The sequence below is a fragment of the Mycteria americana genome, chromosome Z, assembly GCF_035582795.1.
Source record: "Mycteria americana isolate JAX WOST 10 ecotype Jacksonville Zoo and Gardens chromosome Z, USCA_MyAme_1.0, whole genome shotgun sequence".
In the NCBI taxonomy this organism is placed as follows: domain Eukaryota; kingdom Metazoa; phylum Chordata; class Aves; order Ciconiiformes; family Ciconiidae; genus Mycteria; species Mycteria americana.
In genome coordinates this window covers 77,984,097-78,003,956 of record NC_134396.1, presented here as the reverse complement: position 1 = coordinate 78,003,956, position 19,860 = coordinate 77,984,097, and the positions used below count along the sequence as shown (strand labels likewise).

Sequence of the window (19,860 nt, the reverse complement as noted above, 5' to 3'; positions counted from 1 at the left end):
TTCATGTGAATCATCCCACCAACTTCACTAATATCAGATAGGTTGAACGTATGTTCCTGCAGGAGTGCTCTAAGTTCTTGTTCATTATCTTCCCAAATTCCTTCTGTGGGCAATTAAAGATTTTTTAAAAATTTTTGTCTTTTCATTCTTTGTTCTGTTAGGTCTATTCTCCTTGTCTTTCTTTCTGGTGATTAAGTAGTCATAAAAAATTAGGATAAATCCCTAAGGAGCAATTGTGAGAGGACCACACCAAAATAACTAGAAGTTTGAATTCTTGCCTGTGTGAGGTAGTTGGTCGAGAGAGGAGAGGAGGAATGGAAATATGCTGACATGGGAGATCCAGTTCCTTAATGATACCAACCCAGACCTGCATTTTCTTGGGATGAGAGAGAAAACAAATACTTGGTTTGTCAGACAGAAATTGAATTTTTCAAAGCTAGCAGTGTTTTCCTTTGAGAAGCTCAGATTTTGCCTACCCAGTGATGTCCAGAGGAAACATTTAAAATAACATTGTTTAGAAAATTCCCGAGAATTGCGATCTTTAGAGAGTACTACTAACAGGAATTTAAGAAAGCTTTATACATGTGGCAGTATTAAACTATCTAGCTTTCCAGAAAAGGAGCATGGTGTAGGTAACATAGTATTTTTAATTTGTTTGCTTGTTCTGAATTGCATTTATCTGCTGTTCTGTAGCAGTAAGGGATAGCAGATAAATATATTTTAATGTTTTACTTCATGAGAAATGTTGGTAGATATACCTCCAAAAAATTTACCACAAGGGTGGTCAGACGTGGGAGTGGGGCCCAGGGAAATGGTCGAATCACCATTGTTGTACGTGTTCGGAACTTGGCTGGACAAGTGCCTAGGCAGCCTGTTCTGGTAAGACCTGCTGTTTCAGAAGGTTGGACAAGTTCACCTCCAAAGGCCCCTTCCAGTACATGATGCTGTGGTACGGTGCCTCTGTGTTGTGGATAGGTAACACAATACTTGGTAAGGTCTACTTCTGTGTCAGGTATCAACTTCACTTTTAGCATGTAAAAATCTCCAGTGATTCTACCTGTACAAGACATGCTGAGCCCTTTTTGTTGTTTGGATGCGTGCACCAGCGCTAGCCGAGCGCGCTTGTTCCACCGGTGGACTGTGGTGATGGTGACCAGTGCAGGTGGACAACAGTGGGGAGTTTGGTCTGAGGAAAACGCTCAGTGGCTTTGTTATTCCTGTGATCGTTCTGTAATGTCAAGATGAATGAAACCAGGGGACTGGAGCAGAGTGGACGACAGGGAGTTTGGAATGAGGAGTTGAGTTGGCAGCGTCTCTGTGAAAGCACTTGAAATGAAAGGATGATCAAGGACAGCTTGGGGAGGGTGTGGAATGGCACTAGAAGCTCTTGGGGGGGAATGAGGCCAAGTGGGACTAGGAGCTTGTGAGAGAAATAGGAGGGGATGATTGAGAGGCACTTAAATATGGGGGAGGAGGAATTCAGGGTGGGAGAAGAGGAAGGTCAGACAAAAAAATGAATAGCTCCTTGTCAAGTGAGCACCTTCATTCTACGCGTTGACAAAGGTAGAAGTGCAGTGGGAAAAAACAAATACGATTATGCCTTAGTTTTGTTAATGACTTGGATGATGATGGCATAGAGAGCACATCTATTAATTTTACAGAGAGTACCAGGCTGGGAGAGGATTCAAGTTCTGTGAAGAATAAATTTAGAATTTCAAATGCCTTAGAAAAATTAGAGAAACAACGTAAAAGAAATAATGCCGTTTAAAAGGACAAATGCAAAGTACTGTGCTTAGATTAGATAGTTCCCTACATAAATACAAAGTAGCAATAATTCTAGAAAAAATCCCAGATTTTTAGGTGAATCATAGTCTGAACATGCGTCAGTAGCACTGTGCTGTTGCAATAAAGGTAATCATTATTCTGGGATGTATAGTTAGAAGGGACATATTTAAACATGTCACATGATAGTATCACTCTACCTCACATTGCTTGGGCTTCGTCAGTTTTGGGCATCATGTTTGAGAAATGGTTTGAGCCCATGGGAGAGTCTTCCAGGGGAAAGCAATGAGAATCTTCAGAAGTCTAGAAAAAAAAGTGCAACGTGGAAAGGCGGAAAGAGTAGTTTGCTCAGACTAAAGGAGACTAGAAAGACATGATAGCAGTCTGCAGGTACGAGAAGGGATGCTACAAAGAGAAAGGGCATAAACTTCCTAAGTGTCCGGAAATAAAGGGCTGTGGCAAAAGTTAGGAAAAATAATCTCCTGAAAAGTGTAGTTTGACATTGGAAGAGATTTCTATTTACAACCAAAATACTCATGCTATGTCAAACAGGGCCGTTTAGTTATCAGTAATACGGGGGGATGTGGTTTCTCAGTAGTAGCTGGAGAGTGTGCGCTAGCACCCACCTTGCATGGAGAGGAGGACTTCAGCTTTGGTGGGGGAGGTTTCCCCTTGACTTCCTTTCTTAGGGGCTGTCAACCACAGTTGGGGGAAGCAGAGCAAAATGCAGGAGGTCAGACAGTTTGGATGTCCACTGGGGCACAAGATGAGGTTCAAGTGTGAACTTAGCTAATACCATGAGCTTAACTTTAGGGACGTTGTGGAGTATTCATCATGGGTATTTTTTTTAAAGGAATTTAGGCAAGACCACAGTGGACAGAAACTTAGATATAGATGACACTAACTTAGAGAAGTACAAGAGAATGAGGTGACTTCTTTCCTCTTTGTTTTTATTTTCTCCACATTGTTTTTTGTACAAGACTGGATTTAGTGCATAGGTGCTGAACTAAGTTTGTGCAGGTAACCTTCATTTTGATATTTTCTGATACCTGTAGACCTCACAATGTTTTAATAGTGTCTTTGGGTAAGGAAGGCACACTTACTAAGTGTATGCTATCATCTGTGGAAACACAATATGGACACTTTTTAAGGTTTTGTTCATCTGCAGGGCGATTTTAACCAGCTTGAAGGTGTTTTAATGCACTTGAAAGAATGGTTGCCAATAGAATGAGTAATATCCAGTGTTGTCAGCTTTCACAAATTTGTCATGGCTGTGGCCCTGATGGTTTTGACAGTTTCATGATGATAAATTTTGGCTGTTTCACACAAATTGAAGAATCAGAATCAGCAAGAAATTCCTAAGAACACAAAACTGAAACCCATGAGACCATGAGCTCCAATTCTTGCTCAGCCACACACTGCTCATAGTGATTCTTACATCCCTTATTATAAGCTGTTTGTTGCTATTGTGGGAGGTAACTAACTTATGTATACATATATATATACACATGCAGACATACTTTTTGCATATTCATTTGTTGTGCACTTTTAATTTTTCTTATCTTCACAGAATGACAGAGTGGTTGAGATTGACAGGGACCTCTGGAGACTGTCTAGTCCAACCTGGTACCCAGAGCAGGGTCACCTAGAGCAGATTACTCAGGGCTGTGTTCAGTAAGTTTTGAGTGTCTCCAAGGACAGAGACTCTGTAACCTCTCTGAGTGCCTATTCCAGTCTTTGGCCACCCTTAGAGTAAAGCGGTTTTTCCTTATGTTCCAATGTCAGATTTGTGCCCATTGCCTGTCAGCCTCTCACTGGGCACCACTGGGAAGACTCCAGCTCAGTGATCTTTCCTCATCAGGCATTTAACAGGCATTGGTAATAAGACTCCCCCCCACCCCCCCCGATTCTTTTCTCCTCCAGACTGAACAGTCCCAGCTCTCTCAGCCTCTCCTCACCTACGAGATGCTCCAAGCCCTTAAACGTCATTGTGGCCTTTCACTGGTCTTGCTTCAGTATGTTGGTGTCTCTGTCGTACTGTGGAGTCTGGACCTGGGCACAGCACTCCAGATATGTCTCAGCAGTGCAGAACAGAGGAGAAGGTTCATGTCCTTCAACCTTCAGGCAATGCTTTTCCTAAAGCAGCCCAGGATGTCGTTGCTAGGATCTTCTTCACTCATGTGTTTCTTCAGGTCTCATTTTAAACTTTTGAGCAACATTAGATATGTAGGCTAGAAAATATTTCCTACTTTGTTCTGAATTATGGATTTTTCCCTTTCCAAACTACAGTAGCTTGAAATAATATTAATTCTGTTTTATGAAGTTTCAGAGACGGTAATACAAAAAGTGTACCCACTGGAATGGAGAAATTTGCTTCAGCTGATTCTTGCAAGATTGAGAAATATTTTGAAGTTGAGTAATTTTTAGGTATAGACTTATTTTGGTAGTTGCTTTCCATTTAGTTTGAAGCCTATACTTAGTTCTCATGGTAGTTAAACACCTGGCTAGTTAAGAAACATTTTACTGGGAATATAAAAATAATATTTCTCTGCTATACTGGGCTTTAAAGCACTTGAGTCCTAATTTCAAATAATTTTTGATGTGCAGTACATGCTGCTTAAGATTTTAGGCGCTTTTAGTTTTGAATGTCTCCAAGGACAATGCTCTGTCCCCCTCCCCATATTTTTTTTGGATCTTTGTCAGATTTTTTGTGTCACCTTCCAGATTTGTACCAAGTCTGCTAACCTTCATTTACGTCAAGAAAGCGTATATTTTGTCTAGCATTGCTGATCTTCTGTTAATGAGATTTAGGGGTTTTTTTGTAAAATTACTTTCCATCTGCTTTTCTCCCTCATTTTCTTGGTTTTTTTCTGTATCCTTTTTCATGGTTTACAATAGAATTTAGTAACAAAGCATGAAGAGTCTGAAAATTTTGGTTTCTCTGAGATTTTCTTTCTCTTCCTTCTTCCTCCTTCTCCAGCACAAGGAACTAAGGACAAAGGGTTTTTACTTCTTCGGAGTATGTCACATCTTTAAGGTGTTGCAACTGAAATGTTTCTTCTGCTTTCATTTGGGAGTAGGTTAAAAACATAAGGGATTGGAGGGTTGGCTACAATCTACATCCATCATGTGGATTCTTGTGATATTTTTTTGCTGTGCTGTGATTGTTCTTGGTAGGTGATGTGATATTTTTCTTTGCAGATTCATTTTGTCCTGTGTTTATGCTCCTAATGTGACCTTATAATGCTTGGTACAGCTTTCATTTAATTACAAAAAAAAGAATTCTTGTTTATGTAAGGATACTTTAAAGGTGGTGATATTTCAGTGCAGATTTTATTGAAAATTGTCAGTTATGTGAGAAAATGTTTGTATTGCCTACAATGTGCTTTTCAGGAGTCTCTTTTTACACTCAAAGAGGCTGATGCTGGTTTGTATTTTTTCTGGGTGACACACTGTATAATGTATCTCTGCTTTTCTTGTGTTAATTTTCCTGTAGTCTTGGGAAGCAATATGATCAGCTGCTGTAGAGGTTGACATAAAAATAAGAACTTTAACATGGACAGGCCTTAGTATACATGTATTTTGTTTATATTACTTTTTAGGGTTAGGCATTATCCATCTGATCATAAGGTGACATGAACGTAGAATAACACAATGGATTGTTTACCCTTGTCCTGTAATCACTGTTCTTTTATCGATAAACTCTGTTGTAGCTGTTATATTTTTCAGCTACCATGCTATTCAAATCAATGTTGTCTTTAACAGCAGAATTCCTTCTAAAAAGGCATCTAATCACAGTCTGAAAAAGTTATGAAGAGTCTGCTACTTCCTGTGGCTTAATGGTTAGCCATTGTCTTTTCTGAGAGTGATTATTTATTAAAGTTGATGCAAAGAATGACAAAAGAGGTTTTAAGGGAAGTCTTTTGTTATGCATTTTAAATAATATTTGGAATGATAAGGAAATCCTAGAAGATGAGGAAGGTGCTGATGGTGTGTCAGTACTTGGTAGAAGAGACTGGTTCAATCCAGACAATAATAGATTGTTTAGCTGACTGTCACAACTTGGGTAAAATAAGGGGATCCTAATGGAAAATCCTATTAATAAATAATTAAATAACAGAACAAATTCTGTTTGTTCAGATAATGAGTTTGCTTGATTACAGTTACTGCTTCAGTATAATAGATTTAAGATTTTGTAAAGGGAGTACTTTAAGATAAATCTCATTCAAACTTCAAGACTGTTTAGTATCAGTAAAATAGCCACATGATGAGGCACTTAATGTCTTTCTGAACAGGTTTTAAGTAACAGTTTTTAGGAGTGGTAGTCTTCCGTAAATACTGCTTAGGAACGATCTTGGAAATAATGTTAAATTGTTACTAGTAACATTTGTTTTAAACCCAAGATCGGTAAAATAATAAATAGTAAATAATTTATTTGGTATTATCCAGTTATTTAGCAAGTTAGGTCTACAGTCTAAAAAACCAAATTAAAAAAGCAGGTCAGGTTATCAGAAGTGAAACAAGGAAATCAGGAAAAATAGGGAACTTCCTAAGAAGCTGCCACTCCAGCGGTGTTTGTCCTATGGAGTTTGGCTTGCATAATGCTGTCAATTGGGATTTAAAAAATGGGAGGGTACAGAGAAACTGGAAAAAATTACTTTGAGTTAGAATCAAAATTTCATAGAAGGAGACTCTGCTAAGCTTGTTTAGTTTACCAGAAGAAAGAGATAGGACTTGACTGCAGCATCTAATCAAGTACAGGAAAAATAGATGGGCAAAACTTAACATACAAAGGCATAGTAATAACTAGTGACTGAAGCCTGAAGCCAGAGTAATTCAAACGGGAAATAAATTACGAAAGACAGTGACTAGCCTTTCAGACTATCACAGCAAGTGATAGACTCTTTAGCTCTTAACATCTTGAATTTGGGAGTGGATGCCTTTCTGGAAGAACTGCTGTGGTTAAACACAAGTTACTGGTCTCAGAGATTGGTAGCTGAAGGAAATAAAAGGCTTCTGTTTAACAGGAAGAAATAGAAATCAATTCTGATTGATTTTGTGGGCCTATCTGGCCTGAAAGTGTGAACCTTCCAAGCAAGAATCATGAATTTATGGTGATGCTTTTTTGTCAAATTGAGTTGCATCTCCAGTCTCTTTCTTCCTACTCATCTGCTACTTTTATCTGCACCTTTGAGTTTGGCAGTACTTTGGCTGAACTTTGTTCTATCACACATTCTGCACCTACAAAATTTAAGACAGTTCTCCGCCTTAGTAGGAATTCATTCAGACTGGTAGGAAATGCAATGTGTTCCACAAAATAGACAAAGAATTTTACAAGGCTGGTTTAGAATGATTGGTGAAGTTTCTTTAGTCCTTGTCTTGGAGTGGTTACTACTAGGACAGAGTGTTTAGGCTTGAGCCTAAACCAGACAATTTGATATATCTGTTCAACCTCATTGAAGTAGTTCATGTAACAGGTAGAATTTAATTTTTTCAAGGACTGTGTTTGGGTAACATTGCTTAATAGCATGGCAAAAGGATCCAGAATAAAAAGAGAACAGTTATTCCCCAGTTTTTTTTCTTCTGGAGTTCAAATAACAGGTGCAAATGAAACTGCCAGATTCATTGTTATAATTATCATCTGTATTTGTGTACAGCAGTAATCCATCGCCTGTCATGCAGGCTGGAAGACTAGGCCAGCAGGAATTGCCTAAGGTTTAACAAAGATACATGTAAAGTTGTGCACTGACAAAGGTATAATTCCCAAACAGCAGCGCAGGCTGGAGTATGGCTGGCTGGGATGTAGCTCTGCTAAAAAGGAGCTGGAGGTGCTGTTGGATGGCAAGCTGAACAATGCCAGCACTGTGCCCTTGTGGCAATGAAGGCAAACTGAGTCCTCCGTTGTATTGGTAAGAGCGTACCTCGGGTGCTGTGTCTGGTTTGTCCCCTGATTTCAAGAGGGACATGGAAAAATTGGAGAAGGTCGAGCAGGTGGCCACCAGGATGATTGGTATGTTAGAAGGATGATTGGCATGTTAGAGAACTCAACATTTGGAGAAAGGTTCAAGGAAGTTTGTAGAGGAGAGAAGGCTTGGAGAGATTTCATCGGTCATCCAATACCTAGAAGGTAGTTATGGAGGAGGGGTTGTTTTATGTTCACAAGGATGCATGGTGAAAGGAGAAACTTCATCTGGGTATAAGAAAAAGAAAATCTGTTAGAAATATTAAATATTGGAGTAAGTTCCTCAAAGGCATGGTGGAATCTCCTTGACTGGAAATGTCGAAGGCTCATCTTGGCAGCATCCTGGCTTACCTGATGTAAGGCCCTGTAAGGCCTAATGAAGTAAGGTCCAACAGAAGGCTGGAGACCAGATCATTTCCAGAGATCTTTTCCAACCTAGACTGCTCTATGATGCCGTGGCTAGAGCTGTTTGGCAGTCTTGGCTCTGGGCAGCTATAGCAAGGTTGTAAATTAGGCAGTAGCAGAGCTGTCCAAAGAAGTCTGGTTACAGTTACTGACTTAGGCAATTAATGGAATATTTTTAATGTAAATATTAGATTTTCAATTTTTAAAGCTGAACCAGTAAATTTACTTGCCTTGCTTTTTTGTCTTTGTTCTTTTTATTGTTTTGTAATAGAAAGTAAAAAATGATCTGCTGTGAAAAAATTAAAAATTAGTGTAATGCAGTTAGAATGTTGAAATCAAGTTAATCTTAAATAATCGGCTAAAAGAATAATGTGCTTACATTATTCACGTTGTTTATATATATATATATTATAATATGGTGCTGCTTTATGACAATCCAGCAGAATCAAATCTGTGGACTGCATGTGTTATAGGGCACTCTGCTTTGCCTGCCAGATAGTTGAAATGAAGCAGTACTTCTTGGTTCAGCTGACCAAATAGCATGTGCTGCCTCTCAGATAGAGGGCAGAGCAAAGGCAATTTGAGATACTGTACTAGTAAAGCTGGGAGGAATGGTAAAATAGAAGAAACAGGTGTCCTACAGGAGGAAAAGCTGTGGGCAGAGCTGTAAGGCAGATTTCTTGAGGCAGACACTGCTGCAAAGAGCAGGGAGTTTGGGGTATTTTAGTCTAATTCTGAAATAAGATATCTCGATGATGAACTGATGTCTTCAGGAGCCCTGCATGCTCATTTCGGTTGTGCATGATTTGATTCCGCGTAGCATCCATCTGGTTTGGATATTTCTGTGTCATCAGAATCAGCGTATCTGTGTTAGATGCAGAGTAGTCAAGTGGGGTGGTGATATTTTATTCTTTGCATGTGCACATTCTGGGAGGTGTTGGAGGAAACAGGTGTGTCACAGAAAGCTGCGTGCACCTCTTACCTTTTCCTAGTCTCTTTTTGTGCATCTCCTCAGCATGGAGTCTGGAGTAGAATTAGAAATACCTCTCTGTGTATGAGGATCTGGGCTACAAACCTGGATTCACTGCATTTCCAGCCAATTTGTGTGTCGTCTTTTCATGAGTCTTCAGTTAATGGCAGACAGCCCTTCTGAAAGTTGCGCTATTACTTAAGAGCAAAGAGGGAGAGAAAAAAAGTGATTTTAAAGTACTAGACACATATGCATATGTCTAGGGCTTTTTAGCAGCTTTTGATGGTAGCCTAAGCAGAAATCATTTCCCTAGAGTTTTCCAGTCTTTCTCTCTTCTTCTGTGGCTGTCCTGCAAATTACTTTGGTGTCTCTCCTAAGAGAAGGCTCTTTTAATAGTCTTCGAGTTTTTCTGTGTTCAGAGGCCTTTTTCTCTCCCAGCTGACCCATGGGATTTCTTGAGAGAAGATGACATTAAAAAAAGATTAAAAATTCTGGCTTTGTCCTGTAACTGCTTAGTATGTACAGAGATGAGGCTATTAAGAGTCAGTCTTCTCCACCCCATCTTTCAAGCCAGAATCCTGTTAAAACCAACAGTCTAGTACAATCATCTTAAAATCTCATCCAAAACAGTTTTTTTATAAACTATCACAGGGCAATTTCAAGTATATTATGAAGTAATACTGTGCCAAATCCTTGTGACTTCTCCTTGCGATGTACACTGACAGGAAAATCTGATTCTGTAATTACAGAGCATTTCACACAACTGTTTTCCAAATAATTGCATTGCTTCAACATTTCTTTTTGTCCTCATCAGCTGAGATGTAGCCCCATGCACTAATGGAAGAACACAATACAAATCTTGCACTGAATATAGCTTTATTACAGGTTACATGGGCTTCTTCTGAGGCTTCAATTGCAGGGTGTTAGTTCTTCATAAATGTTAATTCCTTGAGATTTCCCTAGCATCTGCTGGTTGTGGAGGATTCTCACTGGCCTTTTAGAAGGAGGTGGTGGTGAAAGGCATCTTGAAATTAATGTCCTACTCATCAGTGTACACTCATCCTGGGTACTGAGATTGGGAAAGCTAGGGAAGGTTCTTCAAAGTTCTTAAAACAGGAAACCAGTGGTCCATAGTTGTGAGCGTTGAAGGAAATCATTCAGGCTGAATTCCTAGAAAATGGGAAATATACAAAAAGAGGTTATCTGAGAACATTTTGTTTCTGAGTTGGGTAGTCCATAAGAACACCTGCAAATTCCTCCTGTGAACACAGTTCTCCCAGGCAGTGTGCTCCTGCCTTCACTGTAGGATCACTTTTCCTATCCCTAGAGCTGCTTGCCTGATTCATTAAATAACTATCCATCTGCCTCAACAGAAGTATGGTTCTCCGTACACTTAGTTATCGATACTGTGCATATTTAAGAGAGTATTCTATTATGTGTTGTTGTGGTTTAACCCCAGTAGGCAGCCAAGCCCCCCCCAGCTGCTCACTTACTCTCTCCTCAGTAGGATGGGGGAGAGAATTGAAGGGGTAAAAGTGAGAAAACTCGTGGGCTGAGGTAAAGACAGATTAATAGGGAAAGCAAAAGCCGCGCACGCAAGCAAAGCAAAACAAGCAATTGCAGGTATTTAGCCATCTCCAGGAAAGCAGGGCTCCACTGCACGTAACAGTTACTTGGGAAGGCAAACGCCATCACTCCAAATGTCCCCCCTTTCTTCTTCTTCCCCAGTTTTATACGCTGAGCATGACGCCATACGGTGTGGGATGTCCCTTTGGGCAGTGTGGGTCAGCCGTCCCAGCCGTGTCCCCTCCCAGCTCCTTGTGCCCCCCCAGCCCCCTCGCTGGTGGGGTGGGGTGAGGAGCAGACCAGGCCTTGACTGTGTGTCAGCACTGCTCAGCAGTGACAAAAACACCCCTGGGTGATCAACACTGTTTCCAGCACAAACCCAAAACACAGCCCCATACTAGCTACTATGGAGAAAATTAACTCTATCCCAGACAAAACCACTATGTGTATTCAAAGCTGTTGCTATTACGGAAGAATTCTTGATGATCATTTTGAACCCCATGTTTGGTTAAGACCATCGTGGTGTAAACCTCCCAGAGGCTGTGTTGAAGTTGTGCTGCCTCTTTTTGTATTATTTTGACATGTTTATTTGATCATGTTTACACGCATATGTTTATGAAGGTAATTTCCAGCATTTCAAGAAAGTTAAACTGAAGTAATTAAAATTTCAGTGTGTGGAATTGTGTTGACTCTGCCTTGTATAAACAACTGAGTTGCTGACACGGTTGGGACGCTAATGCATAGAGCTTGTAGTCCTCTGCTTTTTGAGCTTACAGGGTAAAAACACTGGAAAGTAGCTGCTGTGCAAATAAATCAACCTTTAGTGTCAGCTGCAGTCATGTACTTTATCAGCAGGTTCCACTACCATTTGGTAGAATGCGAAGATGTACTGAGATTCAGGGACTTTGGGATCCTTGCCAGTTTCTTTGTATTCTAGTGGTTAAAGATCCTGCTCTTCTAGCATTTATTACTCCCCTCCTGTGCATCTTCCCTCTGGCTTTTTGCAGCTGTATGGAGCATGCTCTAGGCAAATAGGTAAATTTGCTGGAAATTCTGATAAGTCTTAATAAGTCTATATTAAATGTGTGCAAAAAGCAATTTTTACTTGAGCAGATCTGGGCAGGCTTTAAGGGTGATGGCAAGAGGCACACACTGCTAAGCTGATCCTCTGGCTAAATTTCTGATCTCTGCAACATGGAGATGCTGTAGCTGCTCATTAACGTCAGCAGAACTGAGCAGAAGATACTGTCTCTGAACCTTCTTCTTATACAAGGGGTAGACATTTTAGCTGAACTTTTTCAAAACCGTTTAGTCTAAAGCAGACTGGAAATAATTGGCTTTCAGAGCTGAAGTTTGGCAGACCTATAAGCAGTTGAAAATAGGGTCTTAGAGGTGAAGGAAAGTGAAGTACAACCTTAATTGAAGCAGTTGTTACTGATGTCATCTGTAGTGCCCTAAAAGCAAGAATAGATAAAATATAATTAGACAGAAAATACTGCTAAGATTAAAGTATGTATTTTTTGCTTTGTTGAGCCAATACAGAGAAGGGACTAGAGCCAAACTGTCACCCAGCCATCTCTTTGAAGAAAAAATGGGTCTTACTCAGTCATCAGCCACATTGCACAAATCTAACCTATACTTGTCCCTAGCTTGCTTCGAATGTCAGTTTACAGAGAACAAGGCTCTAATTCATCTGTTTTCTAATAAAGCAGTGCAATATAAGGAAGCATTCTGATGACTCCTGTTCAGATTATGTCCAGATAAGCTCGATGGACTTGTGCTGTTTGAAAATACTTGTGGGTTTTCTTCTTATGTTGCACTTGCGGTGGGTTAGCACTACAATTATTTATAGCCTTTATTTGGAACATTTGTAGCATTGACTTAATTTCAGGTATTGCTAATGTAGAGCAAAATTGTATACTACATTTTTTGGCCACATTTCTAGCTGCATTTACCCAATGAAGGATAATGGAAGTCTGCAGAAATTTGTGTACGTGTGCATTTGTTTCAGAGGGGAGATACATAATACGGTGTCTAGTTTGGTTTGAAGACTAGCACTGTTAATAGTCCCAAGCTTGGTGGTCCAAACTTGCAGTAGCACTTTACAAACAGGAACATGAAATATGTATGGATATTCCCTTAAGCATGCAAAAGTCTGTTGGATTTGGTTGGTTTTTGTTTTGTTTTAAATTTAATGACCATTTGTTTGTGAATCCATCAGTTCTGTAGTTGCATTAATAGCAATATGATGAAAATGCAGCCTTATTGTCTTATGCGAAAGCAGTGTATGCAGTTGAAGGGGGCTTGAAACTGATGCCTAGAATAAACTGCAGTTCCTGCATTTGCCTATAAGCAACCATTCAGAGAGCTTTATAATTTTCCCACTGTTCATTTCTGCACCATCAGACTATAGTTGATTCGACACCTGTCTGTCAAAGAAAGGAAATCCAACCCTCTCATCTAATTTCTTCTATTTGTCAATTAAACAAATATCAGTGAGGGATTCAACAAAGTTCTGTGTTCACACAAACAGTGCATAAAATACTGTGTGCTTGTTTCATCCTCATTCTAATATCAAGTCTTCCCTCCAGTGGCTGCTGTAACAGTTTTTCACTGTGTCAAAAAGAACTGGAAATTCTCTCTCTCAAAGCTAAATTCAGATTTATTTGTTTGTTTATTTACTTCAGTGCTTCTAGCTTGGCAAGTGAACCTGTTAAGTTATCTACTCTTTCCTCAGTGGCAGGGTCTTTGTCTGTTAAAGGAAGAAGAGGAGCATCCATTGTAGAGGCAAGAATGCCAGTGATTCTTGGTCAGTGCACTGATTTATCTGATTAGGGGTTGGGGGTTAGTTTATCAAGGTAAATTTGTTTAGGTAGATTTTATGGTTCGTCCCTTGGATAATAACAAATCTTTGAGCACCTGTATGTATTTTGTAACTGCATTAACTTACCTACACCCAATTACAAATTTTCAAATCTTATATACGGAGGACTATCCAATTTGTATGACTAGAAAAATTTTCATCTGGGCTATCACAAAACACTACCACTGTAATTTTCTAGCACTTCTAGTAGTTTTAACTGGAATGGGTTAGTTACTTTTCTAAATGGTCTACAAGAATGTACATGGGTTTGTGCTGCAAGTGTATAAACTGATGACGGACAAGATTTTGTATTTGGTGATCTTTTGTCAGTGGACTATTTGGAGGCACCTGAGAAAAGTCTTTAATACCATCCACATGTATGAATTGACATTTGAGTCATTTTAATCTTTATATTGACTACATGATATGCTAGAAAATTAAAAAAAAAGTCTTTGTGGCTTTGCTGTTATTTTTGTTCATCATTTTTGTTACAAGTGCTAACGTGATTAAAGTGTTAGCCAAAAGATGTACGTTTTGACTGAATCATGTTAAGTTCACAAGTACACAAAAAGTACACAATCTAAGCAGAGCTTTCCTGGTGGAGTTGTGTCTTTAAAAGACTTTTGGCAGTGTACTGTCATTTTCCATCAGCTTCATCTGAACAGCCTTCTGCAAAGGAAGGGCTCAGTGTCTCCTGCAGGTCCAACTTGTAGAATGGATTATTGGATGTTCTTGAACCCCAACTTAAAAGAACAAACAACACCCCCCCTCTCCTTAGTTAATAACTATCACCCGCTTAAATTGCTGTATTTTTCCTTAATCTACACAAAAATGTTTCATGTAATAGGCTTTCTCTAACGACAATAGAAAAATAGTCTTTAATATGCTTTATTTATTTCTAATTTTTTTCTGCTGCCTTTACTGTTACTTAAAAGAAAACCATTTTGGGGTCTTCCTTACAGGTGTAAGTATTAGGGAGCCAGTTGTACAGTTGGTGAATACTGTTACTCTTTGTTTTAAAGTTACAAATTGCTGCAGAGATACAGTTCATGCAAACGCATCCATGATAAAGTATATCAGGGGGAAGAATAAAACAAATTGGTAATGACTGACAGATAAAAACAAAGAACCAAAAAGATGAAGGGAAAAAGAATTCAATGCACAGAAGTCTTTTTATTTAGAAGGAAGAAGCGGTGATTGTGATGTGGTAGTTTGCTCCCTTGGTGTCAGATTCAAGATGAAAGAGATTGCAGATTTGAATGTCTGGGTTGCCTTCTGTGTAATAGGAGAAATTTAGAAATATATTTTGCATGTAAATTCTCACCTTGAATATATTGAGGTTCACTCTATAGCTGGACATTTACTCTATACATTTCAATGCTGATAATGTATTGTAGAAATTAGAGGGGTTTAAAACTGTGTACTCCGTGCAGTTTTACTAAAACAAAACTGTATAGTACAGTAAGAACAATACAGTGGAGTTAAATGATGAAGAAAATCCTTAAAGGTTGTGGAAGTTCTGTTCTGGTTTTTCTTGTAGCTTCTACTTTGGACTTACAAGTGTGGTGCTTCTCCAAAAGGCTTATTACTTACTGTTGTTACATTAGAATCACAAAAGAGAAGTATCAATTAGATAGATGTCCTTTTAGGATTAGGGAGAAGTTAGTGCTCATTCTTGTGAACTTGAATCTTTGACCAAACTGGATACTGGGGTGTGTGCCACACTTTGTTGTAAAACGTCTTAATCCAGGATAGTGTGATGAGACTTTAGAGTGTCCCATATAAGTTTTGAATAAGAGGGAAAAGTTAATTTTAATTTTACCGTACATATCATAGTTGTCTGTAATACTCAGGGAATTTTTACTTTCGGAACAAGTTCTTTTTTTTTGTGATGTAAGCAGTAGCAAATGACACCTGTTGAAGTAGAAGTCAGTAAATTTGTTGATTTCCAACTCTTGTTGATTTTCAGATTGTCCTTCGAAGACTAATGTTCATTTACCTCAGTATTTTAAATCTGTTGACAGTTTGGGTAATGATGGCTCAGCTCCAGCAAGGAGGTCCAGATGAAAAAGAGAAGACTACTGCATTAAAGGGTATGAGACTTTTTGCCTTCTTTTTACATATATTGACATTTCAGAAACAATTATTAAGGAAGGGAAAATAGTTTTATATCACTGTGGGTTAGAGTCTGGGAATTGCAATACCGGAAGAGACTATTAGTCCATCTATGCTAATGCTTTTTGTCTAATGGTGTGGCCATTAACAGTATTTTCATAAGGTGACGTAAAAAATAACAATCTGTGATAAGGAGTAACAGAATGAGATATCCATTAATTTTTTTAATTTTCATAATTATCCTTTGAGAAAGTTGACTGGTGCTTTTGTGTTCTTAGTTTCTGGAAGTTATAATTCATTTTTATGCCACTTATGTTTTATAATTATGCAACCATATTACAGCTTTTAAAAATCTCTTTGACTAGAATGTTAGCAGGGAAAGCATTTTCAGGACATTGATTTCCATGTTGATTTTATAAATTTTTCTTTGTATTCTATGTTTAAAAAAAATAAATGGACCTGAGTGACTTAGCAGAGTAATTTTCTTGAGGAAAAAATAAATTAAATAAATGACATCTTTTAGATACTGTTTTTCAATTTTGGAAGTACATGGAGTTGGTTAGTCGTACAAGTAAGCTAACCAAACATTGGATTTGAAGTATTTTCGTCACACATTTACTCTCTAAATTGTCTTTCAAAAGAGATAAAAGAATATAGCTTGCAATGCCAGTGTAAAAACTGGGTTTCTACCAAAGTATTATTAGAAATATATGTTCTATTATACAGTGATGGTAGATGGTGCCTCTTCAGTTAAAACTGAGTGTTTGTGAAACGTGGTGAAATTCTATGTGGTACTTTTTTCAAACCTTGTACTAGCTCTGTCAAATTAGTATATTTTGATGAAGTTATACTTCATGTTTGGAAAAATAAAACTCCCATTTTATACTTCACCTTAATTTGGTCTTCATTAAGGATTAGTGTCCAAGCAATATGCCACCTAATGAAAACTTTGTGTGAGGATGTTGTTTTCTTCATGCAATCTACTGAACTCCCATTGAGCTGTAGAAGGTCTCCTGCAAATCACTCAGTTTTGGGCTCTGTTGAACCAGTCTCAAATTGAGTTGGAGAGTCCAAGATCTCAGGCAAGAATGGTGGATCAGATCTTGCAAAAATCTCAAAGTTAGAAGAACACTTTAGCTAATTTTAATTTGAAAAATTGCACAGGAAGAAAGTGGCCATGTCAGTGGTTGGAGCACAGGCCAATTGCAGTCTTCCTGAGTGACTCTGATGGAAGCTGTAAATCATGACAAGCTGTACATTCTGCAGATAAGCTTGATGTAGTTCATATAGTGTTGCCCTTGCTACTCAGGAGATGGATATTTTATTATATAGTAACTGACACTTCTGTGTAAACACATTTCCAAATAGGTCACAGTAGGAAGACATGAAAACTCTGGTGAAATTAAATTCTAGAGGTGTGGTGTGACTAGAGTCTCTTCACCAAGGAGAGAAAGACATGCTAAAGACTGTTTTGCTACCTTGACGTTGTGAAAGTACAGAGGAAGAAAGGGCATGCTTTTTGCATCCTGTTGTGAAAAACTTCTTTGACAAAGTTGTTTTCTTTCTCCTGTTGTTCGGTTGAGGATCAAAGCAGGACCCCAGAACTTTCAAAGGACAATACACAAGAACAAGCATATGATTGCTTACGTGAATTGAATGTCATGGGGCTTGCTATTAAACAGATTTGATGTAAAAGTCAGCTATGGTTGAGAAAACCACATTTAGAAATCTTCCAGTCAATGTCCGATGTTACATAGCTATTTAGATACTGCAGAGATGCTCAGATACCGTACTACGGGTTGGAGAGGTGTTGAATTTCAGCGGCCATACAAGATGGCCTTTGGTCCTCCAGCTTTTGGTCCTCCAGCTGCAGACAATCATATGGACGATGCAGTGAATGTCATGTGAACCTGAAGAGTTATAAAAGAGCAGGCCAAGGAACTGTCAAGAATGTTGAAGCTAACTTTCAGTACATTTTCAGTACATTTTAAACACTAGAAATTTCAAAGTATTAATGTACCAATGCTAAGCTTAGGTAATGTGGGTAACCTATAGGCTTGTCACTGGTGACAAGGCTAAGCAAAAATAGTGATACAAAACCTATTCAAATAATGATTTTAAGTAATTAAAGGATGGAAGTGTAGTTAATGTCAAACAAAGCAAGTTCAAAGAAAATTAGTCTTTTCAAACTGTTTTCTTTCCTTTGAGCTACAACTTTGGATGGTAAAGGTAATAAACCAATATTCTTAGAATACTTAATGCTACATATTAGTATTCTACAAATAGAATACTACATATTCCTTGGTAATACATGGTGTCTTGATTTATGAAGCAGTAATAGTGAAAAGTCAGTGTAGAACTCCTGAACTGAATTTTTGTGTGGTCTTCAGATTCATCTACGAGGAATTAGGAAAATATATTTCAGTGGAATCCAGCTGAATCATTTCTTGATGATTTTTCATTAATAATCAGAAAGTATGTTAAAGGATAGCGTCGGGTTGTGTGGGTGATGAGCAGTGAGGAGAGGAGAGCTAATTGTCCACTATTTTCTGTATGTGCAGTAATTCTTTAGTAGTTAGATGTAAGCAAAAGATGTCCCTATATGCTTGCCTCTGGTTAAATGTAAATCCTTAAATGTAGGGTAAATAGTGCAGACTATACTTACTTCAGTGTGCTTGCATTAGTGAATGCGGGCTGTACTAGGATATACCATCCTGGTCTGAAAAGGATGTGTATGTCATGGCTTGCTAGAAAACGGATGGCAGTTTTCTCTACCTTGAGGGTGGCTGAGAGAAGGATTCGGATAACTCAGTCTATTTGGGTATCAGAGGGAAGGTTAAGGAGTGTTGTGATCCCAGCTTGTAAATGCCTGTCAGATGAAGAGCTCAGATTATCAAATGCGATAATCTGAGCTCTTCAAGAAGGCAAACAAGAATATATCAATGACTTGATATTGAAGCTAGGTAAGTTCATGCTAAAATCATGATGCATACCAGAGACGTACTTCTAACATTGAGGGCAATGAACCATTGAAACAAATCACTATGTCTTTGGTGGCTTCTCTGTCCCTGGACATTTTTTGATCAACATTAGAGATTAATAGGTAAATAAGTAAATATATAAGAAGATAAGCTGGCAATGAGGCCCAGCTTTTGAATCTGGAATGAGATTTTCCTTAACGAAGTCCTATGTTTAGTAATACATAGGATGTCCTTCTGCCCTTAAGATCTACAAATCTGAACAAACACGTTTTGTCAGTGATAATAGTGAAGTAAGAAAGACATAGTATGCATTATGTAATTTTTCTTTTCCTTTTTTAGATTTATTGTCTAGAATAGACTTGGATGAACTAATGAAAAAAGATGAGCCACCGCTTGAATTTCCTGATACTCTGGAAGGATTTGAGTACATTTTTAATGAAAGTAAGTCGTATATGCTTTGTAAAAGCTATACTTAGAATAATGTTGAGAGGTTATCAGAACTTTAATTATACCTTATAAGTCCCTATTACAATTTCACACTTTTCTGTTAAGAATAAAATTTTAAGCCTTAGTGTTAACAGACTTATAAATCTAGCTAAGTAATATTTCTTGATTTCATAAAATTGTCACAAAAATCCCTCATTTTATGCAATACTGTAGGTTTGTACTGTGCATACTTTATGATTTCCTGTTTTCTATTACAGAAGTGTTGATACAAAAATTCTGGAAGAATTTCTGTAGCATTAGCATTAAAAAGCAAAATTAGAGAGTGGTCACTCATTTAAGAAACATTTCATTTACTGATTCATTTGTATGGATACAAAAGAAGTTATTATTTAGCTAATAACTTATCCCAGCTATTTCATTAATACTGGTAGGAAAACACCTATTTATATTGATGGAAGGATGGGCAATGTGATAGACTGTCTCTTACTCTTGTGGTGTGGGTCACGGTTTTGCATTACAGCTAAGTCAGTGATGACTACAAGTGCTTCAGCTAGCTGAATCTGTGTGTTAAATGAGTTAGTAGTATTTATAATTTCCAGTGCATACATTTTAAAATCCAGCTGAGAAATAGGCCTCTGAGCTAAAGTAATACCAGACTCCAGGAAATGGCTCTTTCAAGATTGTTTGAAACCTGTAGGACAAATGGGGACGTTTACAATTCTACTTCTTTGCAGTGCCTGTTCTCTGAACAGAGGAACTTTAGTTTCTA

General features: G+C 38.2%; 1 protein-coding gene across 8 annotated transcripts in view; it reads left to right on the top strand.

Moving 5' to 3' along the window:
- The window catches only part of ARB2A (ARB2 cotranscriptional regulator A), a 271,831-nt gene that overhangs the window by 7,560 nt on the left and 244,411 nt on the right, over window positions 1-19,860 (top strand). For 7 of the 8 annotated variants that reach the window (XM_075526511.1, XM_075526512.1, XM_075526515.1 and 4 more), the window contains 2 exons: window positions 15,518-15,641; window positions 18,984-19,085. In XM_075526511.1, the coding sequence (XP_075382626.1) occupies window positions 15,536-15,641; window positions 18,984-19,085 (208 nt within the window). In that variant the 5' untranslated portion in view covers window positions 15,518-15,535. The remainder of the gene's footprint in view (window positions 1-15,517; window positions 15,642-18,983; window positions 19,086-19,860) is intronic. The other variant, XM_075526513.1, reaches the window with a different exon arrangement.